This window comes from Zophobas morio, unplaced genomic scaffold (genome assembly GCF_036711695.1).
Source record: "Zophobas morio isolate AGI-343-1 ecotype UQ-CSIRO unplaced genomic scaffold, CSIRO_AGI_Zmor_V1 ptg000021l, whole genome shotgun sequence".
In the NCBI taxonomy this organism is placed as follows: domain Eukaryota; kingdom Metazoa; phylum Arthropoda; class Insecta; order Coleoptera; family Tenebrionidae; genus Zophobas; species Zophobas morio.
This window is the reverse complement of record NW_026972126.1, coordinates 10,802,503-10,811,842: the sequence shown is the minus strand read 5'-3', so window position 1 is coordinate 10,811,842 and position 9,340 is coordinate 10,802,503. Positions and strand designations below refer to the sequence as shown.

Genomic DNA, 9,340 nt, shown 5'->3' with positions numbered 1-9,340 from the left:
ATTTTGAACTTGTTTCAAAATCAAGTGCAAGTTGTGTTGAATCGAGTCAGAGATTGAAGAACATTTTCCTTGAATGGATCCAATGGACCAGTGTATTGGCCAGTCAGGTCCCCAGATCTAACTCCACTGGATTTCCTTTTAAGGGACACATGAAACATATGGTCTTCCATAACCCACCACCAAATAGGGAAACTCTAATAGACAGAATACATGCAGTTGGGTGCATACATGTGCACGGTCAAAATTTCGAACACTGTAATTATTTTATTATTAAAAAAAATCCCATGAAAGACGGTTACTTTTTATAATTAGTTCATTGTTGTAGTAACCTTCTGGTTGGTAAATTTTGGAACAACACCCATATAACAGATTTGAAGCAGACAAGTGTAACTTGTATTTTTGTATTCTACGAAAATAGAACACGGGGCAGTTCGTCAATAGTCGAACAATTTCTTTATTCATGTCAACCATACCAATTTTTTTCTATTTTCACGATACTTTGGAAGTTGCAAGTAAAATTACTGAGAATTTCCATATTGATATATTACACATTCATTGACCACGTATTTTGTGAAAAGTTTATTAATATTGTTAACACAGTACATATTGCAACTAAATTTTTTATAGCGTCATTAGAAATGGATTTCATTTGGAGGAACAACTGATTTGTTAGTCTGTTTACTACGCGGAATGGCTTTTATTTATGTTCCGAACCTTAAATGTAGCTAGTTAATAATGCTGTTTCCTGTTTGTCGTATTTCACTTTGTATAACACCAATTATGCATTATACACAATAAAGTTACTACAAAATTACATACATTCTGCTGCAAATATTGAATTAAAGTTAAAGGAGCAGATTAAAAGCGGATGTTATATTTTGCTAATGGAGTTCTGAGTCAATATTTCCCTTTCTAGGAAATAAATAGGTAAACAACAAACAGATTTTAAGGTTCACGCCATTAAATAATTAGTCACTTTAATTAAATAAATTATATTATAAAATTTATTATAACCTTGCATTTTAATCAATACTCAACAAATAGGTTAAAACGACGGAACTACTTTTAGTTTTCAAGAGAATCTTACAAAGAAGGTATTTTGACGAATGCCCACTTTCATGTTGTTTGTTGCGTTTCGTTGCCCGTAGAATACGAAAATGCAAGTTGCTCGTTTCCACTTGTTCGTTTTTGTTTTGTACAAATGGAATTTTTACAAATGAAATATCGCAACATCAATAAAACTAATGTAGCAATTTTAATATTTTATTACACCAACAATCATATCATAATATATTCATAAGTTTATATAACAAAAGTTATCCTTAATAATAAAATTTAAATAAAAAATAATAGTTCCTAAATTAACATGGAAGCATTCTGTATGATTTGTAGCAGCTAACTTAAAAAAAATCCCACAAGCATCGTCATTATTTACAAGAACTGAATTACCCTTCCAACCAAACACTTATGTTAAAAATGGAAAAATATACACTGCTTTGCTCTACATTCTATTAGTTCTCCGTGACTGTTAAAAAACTATATCATCTGAATGATTGTAAACAAGTGATATCATCTTTATTATTGGTGATATGACAGATATTCTGTTAGAATCAATAGAATGTAGTTGGAAAAAATTAGAAAAGCATGATCTAAAAGCTAACGATTCATGTTTTATCTTAGCCTAGTACGATACAATATAAGTACATCTGTGGATTTTGTCTGAGTATTGAGGTATTACAGTAATTTTTATCATCGCTTGTATTTCTTTTTTTGTTGTACTGTGTCAAGGCATCTTGTTGCATATTATGAGGGAACGGAACCAAATAATGACCGACATCCTGGGGCAGTGCAGATTAATTCTAAACCATTTCTCATAAAGCCAACCGTTCACCATTATACAACACAAACGGTACAATACTTTGGAAAGAAAATCAACCTAAACGATTGACTTTATCTTTTTTTTTTGTGTTTTTCATTTACTAAGTTGTACAATTTAACACCACATACACTATTCTACTTCACGCCAAATTGTCATTCAGTAACAAAATCTACGATAATTCTTGTACAGACCAAATATCAATTTTTAGAAAGATAAACTTTAAAATGTATATAATTTTTTTATAAAATATCTAAACTGCTACCTTTAGGTACAAATTTTAATACTGTTTAATTTATATCTCATCAATATATCATCATATAATTTAAATTTCGCACAATTACAATAATTGTTGGCATGAATAGATATGCAATAATTTTTTTATGTTTTGTTTTTAACAAACCATTGATATCGTCAACTTACTTCTACGCTAATCACTACAAAATTTGAATAATAACCGGAAAATAATTAACTGACATTTTGATGTCTTGTACATTACAATTTTAATGGCACGTTTAAAAAAATATTTTTTTTCGAAACTAATTTTTCAATGAAATGTCTTTGGTTCGACCGTATCACAAATAAAAGAAATAAATAATTTTAAACCTAATCAGACAATTTATCTTCTTTTAGTCACAGCACTAAATATACAGTCAAATGTATGCTAACGGTTGCCGAAATGCGTAACCGTGCCTTAATCAGATCAAAAAAATCATGAACGAAATTCATTCAAAATTCACTCATTTGCTAGAGCAACGAAAACTTAACAAAAATTCACTACTAACAGATTTTCGTACTTTATTAAAGTCAAAAATAGGTCGCTTTACGAAATAAGTGAACTTCCAATGGAGCATACAGACAACCAATCTCACTTGAAACATTACAGTTAATACATAACTATCATTATTATAATGTAAAAAATGAAAACAAATGCAATAATAAAGATTGGCACATTATTTACAACAATTGAACCCTGGAAAGATATGTAAATTTGTGAAATAACTCACAGCTAACCTGTACCTAGTTCATCAACCAACTAACTAGTAGCACAAGTTTAAAATTATCGTAACATAAATACATACAGGTCAACACGAATTGTTTCTTAACTTTTTTGTAGATTTTTTTAATAATCCACTACATCATTCACTTTTCAAGAAAGAATCACAATGAGCAAAAACGCGCGCATATCTATCTTAATCGGTCGTCGTCGTCGTCGTCGTCCTCGTCGTCGAAGTTACTAGTCGCTCCCGCTGGTTTATAGCGTGACGCTGTAGTAGTGGCACGACTAGCCCGATCGAGGTACAGTACAGAGCAAAAATATTGCATAAATACGAAACACCCTGACTCCACGTTTAGATAAAAACAAATACCTGGATATTCATGGGATAAGTACATTGTTTGGAGAGAAGTGACAGATTCCTTAGAGCAAAAGGTTTGTCTATTTTGAGGCTGGGATTCTTCTTTGACAGTTTGGTAGTTATAATTAGTATCACTGGCAATGTGGAAGACCAAGAAAATCAACAATTAGAACAGACAGGACTAACAAAAATAAATCGCCTAAAGACTGCAAGAACTAATGAAGACTTTGGACTGTTGGGTGTCGTTTTCGAGATGTACTCCTGTAAAAAACCGATCATAAGCAACAAGAATTGTAAAGCTAGGGTCGACTTTGCTAAAAATCATTTGTTGTGGGGCCTCCACGAATGGTCAAAAGTGCTCTGATTCGACAAGTCGGATGCTGTGAAAATAAAAAATCTAGAAGTGGTTAGAAAATAAAAGCAAATGTATAATGATCCTGGACATAGATCTGGATTGGTAACCCAATCGGTTACGGATGCAAACGTTCAAGTTATGAAGTGCCCCAGTCAGTCTCCGGATCTAAACCCTATCGAACATTTGTGGGATAAGTTGGGAAGACGTGTTGGGGTAGTCAAAGGGTTACCCCACCAAGTACTAGTTTTTGAATGAAGTTTCTACTGATTTTGTACTTAACTACGCGAACAAATAAATATGCCAAACTGTTTTAGGGCCAACTGTATCATACATCATAGCCCTGTGTATCTGACTTAAGTGGGTTGATCATCTGAAATAGTCAAGGGCAGAGGATGGAAAACACCAGATATAAAAAGGAAGATTCAGAGTCCAAGCAAATTAGAAACTGAAGACGGCAAGAGATAGAAGGAATGGAGAAAGGTTACTCAGCAATGGGTCTAAATGGCCTGTGAAAGCTGTATGTGCAAAAAATTTTGATATTTAATATGACGGGGTGGTGTCCATTTCACCTAACAATGCAATTATCTAGTAAAGGTCCACGTTTGTATTTGTTGAAAAATTGTCTCGAATAATTTCTACGGTTTATGTAATAGTTTAGCTCAATACTGTATATATGCGCGCCTCGGGGGCCGAGAGGGTTGGTAATAACGATGTGATTATGTTTTGGGAAAGAGAATGTAACTGAATCACAGTAACACTGGGAATGTCTCGCATGTTTTGGGCAGATCACGATACACACACAGACGTACACACAGAACCATGTATGTGAATTGACGCACGCATGTCGGGTGCTGGAGAATGAATTGGCTGTGACGCCGCAATTACTTAGCACTTTGTTATTTTTGATATGGCAGAGATATGTTGAGGAGCTAGGGGATAAGGGGTGGGTGTATGCTGCGTGTATAATATGAATATTTGTTTTGTATTATTATTATTTTTTGTTATAGAGGCGTATAAAAACTAGATTGTTGGCTCTGTCAACGACGGCTGTAAAGATACATACTTCTGGGTGATTTGTACTTGTGGTTCGAGTTAGGCCAGCGGTAGTCGTTTGGGGGTGGCTCACTGGAGGCGCGGCGGCGGCGGCGTGCCGAGCACGCTCTTGATGGCCGTCGTTTTGAGCAGACGTTTGAGCATGCCGCTGGAGCCCCTATGCTGCAGGCTCTTGTGCGTCGTGAGCGAGTTCTTCGTGCGGTACCGCCGGTGGCAGAACTCGCACACGTAGAGCGTGTCGGATTGCTCGTGCTTGTCCTGGAAGTGCCGCTTGAGCGAGTAGTAGCAGCTGAAGGTGCGCCGGCAGTAGGGGCACTCCTGGGGCTCGTTGATGCCTCCCGACGTCGGCGGCGGCATTCGCACCGCGCCTGCAACAGCCAGGGTACAGACAGGGCTCGAGGCGGGGCCCCGGCCCCGGCGGCGGCGGCATGCAGGCTCGCAAGCGGCAGCACAACTCATTACTACACAGACAGCGGCAGCACAAGCGGGGTGGGGGCATGGTTGGTGGTGTGTACCTGGGAGGGTGGTGGTGGTGGTGTTGGTGGCCGGACGGCGGCACAGCGGGGCGTGCGGTGGCTAAAAGAACTTAATGTCGATGTCCCCCGGCCGCGACTTGTGGTATGTATAGATGTGCGTCATCAGCGAGTTCCGGGAGCAGTACACGCGCTCGCAGATGACGCAGCGGTACTCTTCCTGCCGCTCGGCGTGCTTGTCGGCGATGTGCCGCTTCAGGGACGCCTTTGAACACAGCACCTTACCGCACAGCTGGCACGTGAACACCTTCTTGGGCGACGCCCCTGCAACAGCAAAACCAAGCTCGCTCTGGTCTGGTCCGCGCGTGTTGCCACCAGCAGACACACGGTCTTTACGGTCTTTACGGCCTCTACGGACGGCCCCTGATATCGTCATCTGTCTGTCTGACTGTCTGTGCCGACCGCACACTCGCGATCTGCCCACGCGAACTCAGTATTACTGCTCGCAGCCACAACACACACGCATCATCGACATCATCAATCTAAATCTTATTAATCTTTCTGCGCCAGCTGCTGCTCCGCCGCGCCCCCGGATTCACAACCTGGAAGCCCTCGCACACGACCCCGCTGCCCGACAAAACGCAATGAAACAGCTAGATAGATATATATTATGTACAATGTACTCTTAGTCTTAGTCAATCATCGTCTACCACCAGCCGGGCCGGGGTGTCGTACCTACTTTTCCGACTGCCGGACCTTCTCTCTTTCCATGCGTTTCATCGATGACGAAGTGTGCGGACGAAGGGTGGCGCGGCGGGGTCTATTACATGAGTAAAAGTCTCCTGGTGGCAACACTCTCGTGTTGGGAAGGTTTTTTGGTAAACACAAACATATACGGGGGAATAAGGCATCTCTAAACAAGCAAAATAAAACCCAAGCTGCTTTTGCAAATTGTAAAAATATATTTAAACATAAATAAAGGTTATACAACAGTACATAAAATATGATAAATATTGCATCAAACAACATGAACATGCGTAAATGCAAAAAAAAAATGAAAAAAAAAGAACTGTTTTCTCTACACAGGACCAATTTAAAACATTACATGATAATTCAGGGGTTGCCAATCTTTCTTACCAAAAGAAAAAAAAAATCAGTCAAAAATATATATTCAGTCTTAAAAAATACCGCAAAATAAACTAATTTCAGTCTTTTAAAAACTTAAGTCCTGTCTCTCAGTACAACAATAAATTCATTAAAATACAAACTACGCTCCGCGATTCAGCCAGAGCATAAATAATAAAAAAAAGTTAATAGATAAATAAACATATATTATTCTATATTTTTTAAATATGTATATATAAATGGAAGAATTCCCTTTCACCGATTATAATATAAAAAGGCTTTGATTCATTCAATGAACAACTTCTTATTACTGCATTTCCTCGTTACACATACGAAATAAACTTTAGAATTACGTCAACAAAAAAATATATCACAGAGCCAAAACATACAACCGAAATGTAACGGGGCGAAAAATTCAGTAACAAGTCACAAAAATAATGGAGACTTTTCAAGTTACTAAACGCTGTCCCCTAATTATTTGCACATAGTGGTTGCCAGACCGATCTCCATTATTTCAGTCAACAGTTATGTAAAAGTTAAGAGAAAAAAAAAGTAGCGAGATACTAACTGTTACTATTACAGAAAAATGTGTCTAACTTTAAGTAATTAATTATTAAATATGTTATATGCACTTGATGGACAGCTTGACGGAACAAGACTTGTATAATGCAGCGGGGGCTTAACATAGGTGATGACTGTCGTCTTTTAATAATTAAATAACAGATCAGATCCGACCTCATTTCGGTCTGCGATGATAAATACTGCGATGATTGTTTAAAGAATTGAGCGTCCGAAACACTTTCTGACAGAGATTACACACGGCGTTGTTGAGTGGCTGAAGATGCTGTTGTTCCCTGTGCCTTTTCAGTGTCAGTTTGGTGCTGAGCAGCTTCCCGCAGACCTCACAGCGATGGGTGGCAATCAGTGGAAGTGGAAGACTGAACCTTCTAGCTGCCACCGAGAACAACACAACACCGAATTAGGCCCCCGCTCAAAAGTCAAGCAAGTCTTATTATTATTATTATTAACGAATTAAAACCCATAGGGCTATACCCCAATTTTCGGCTCAATTTTCCTCTCTGTTATCAAGCATTTATACAGGGATGTGAGAAAAGCAAGCTGTTCACTTATCCAGGAGATTGGCGGGACAGTTCAAGGATAGAACAACTCTGACACACATTGACAACGCATCATCTCGTCTTTCTCAAGTGGTTGTTTCACCCTTAAATCGCCCCGAGGCGGCCTCGCCGGTCTTTAAATAATTAAGTTAACCAGTAATCAAACAATTTGTACGTTGTCTCAAGAAAAAAGTGTTAAATAATGAACGAACAAGTCTTTTTGTGTGGCTATGGTCATAGATAGAACGAGTGCGGCGCCATAATATCTTCCGTTTTGATATTTTTAACGTTCCTATGGTAAATGCTCTTGTGATTTCTGAGTGAGTTAAGACTGCTGTATACTCTCTTGCAAATGTTGCAGACTGGTTCCCGGGAGGGGCGCATGTGCACATTCTGTATGTGCCTCTTCAGTCTCGTCAGGGAGGACAGACTTTTGTTGCAGGGTTGACATCGGAACTCGTCCACACCACCTGGCGGCAGAAAAGGGGCCCCATTAGCCTCTCTCAGCCGCTTTCAAAGCTTATATACACGCGCTCAGCTACTTCTAAACTAGGACTTTGGGCCGGAGCCCGCTCGCAACCTTTCGCTCGTCATGTGTGAAGTACCAAATTTCAAATATTTACAGCGAAAAATCGACCGCCGGATTCACTAATGATTCACTAGTTCAACGAGCGCCATCTATTGTCGGAACTGTCAATTCGAACGCTGTTTCTGCGATAAAAATTGACGTGTCATCACCTGATGTTGGTACTAAGTTGTTTTTTTGGAATATCGTTGTTCGTTTTAATAAATAAAAGAGAGACCAAGAAAACAGGAGTTGAAAAAGCATAATTAGGGCAAAAACAAATAGCAATCATAAAACTGCTAAATTAACGTAACAACAAAAAATGCACTAAATAAAGATCGAGTTAAGCCTGTAAAAAAACTCAAATCCACTAAAGATTCTCGTATAAACGTGATTATTATGAATATATAAAGTGTAGTCTACAAAAGTCGCCCTCTAGTAACAACGCTGCCTTTCTCAACGTTGAAAAAGACACCACTCTCATACAGTGGAAACAAGAGAACGATCTGTGCTAACAAGATAGTGCCCTAGCACAGGACAGACTACAAGAGTCTTTGTATATATTTTTTTAAGAACGCGTGGAAGTCTCTGTGATAACATCAAAGATATATACCAACGCCGCGCTGTTAACGTAGGAAATGCACGATGTAATACTATACAAGTTTTATGAACGTTGAAAAAACCGTCACAATCTTTTTATACCCCTGAAGAAGTAAGCAAACAATTATTCTGTTTATACAAGAATATATTCAACAGAATTTTATTCATTTTACGACATACATATTTAGCGGGCGTTTCAAAAGCTTTTTTCCACCAAGTACGTCAAATTTATGTATAGAGTGTTGAAGTTGATAGTAATTAAGACCTTATGTGGAGTTGTTTGTACCAATGATATTAATTATCTTTGTGTGATGACGTATTCGAAACAACTGCTACAGCAATTCTTGTTTCAGTTGTTTCATAAGTTATTAGATTTTCATGGAACTTGCAGCAACAGAACCGTAATTCTTGTCATCCAATAGAAAACGTGTTAAGAATTCTGGGTTAACTATTTGTTGCTGGGTTAGTTTTTGTCATTTATAAATTCTGTACCAGTTATACGACGTTCTGGTCAGTTAAAATGATGTGAAAATCATGCTTCTTATTTAAAGTCTTTGGTAGGTTGTATTCACAGTTCGGACTGTGGAGATCGATTGGCTTGCAGTTATTGGTCGCAAAACATCTTTGGCTTGTTTTTATTAGTAATCTGGTTATCTGCTCCATTCAATATTACTCATTGATGCAGCTGTTATTCAAGATTAGTTAGAAATGCAAATAAATGTCAACTGGTTGTTCTTTTTTCCAATTCTCTTTTTGTTTAATTAAAAATATGTACTTGTATATTTCCTGTGAGTTTCACTATAATTCGTTAAATTTT

General features: G+C 38.0%; 1 protein-coding gene across 11 annotated transcripts in view; it reads right to left on the bottom strand.

Annotated features, from left to right (window-relative positions):
• Positions 1 to 1,249: 1,249 nt before the first annotated feature.
• The window catches only part of Br (broad), a 70,643-nt gene continuing 62,552 nt past the window's right edge, over positions 1,250 to 9,340 (bottom strand). For 5 of the 11 annotated variants that reach the window (XM_064060731.1, XM_064060733.1, XM_064060730.1 and 2 more), the window contains exon 6: positions 1,250 to 5,010. In XM_064060731.1, coding sequence (XP_063916801.1) covers positions 4,712 to 5,010 — 299 coding nt within the window. In that variant the 3' untranslated portion in view covers positions 1,250 to 4,711. Of the gene's footprint in view, positions 5,011 to 5,157; positions 5,440 to 6,268; positions 7,829 to 9,340 lie in introns of those variants that run through there. The other 6 variants (XR_010281054.1, XR_010281055.1, XM_064060737.1 and 3 more) reach the window with 3 other exon arrangements.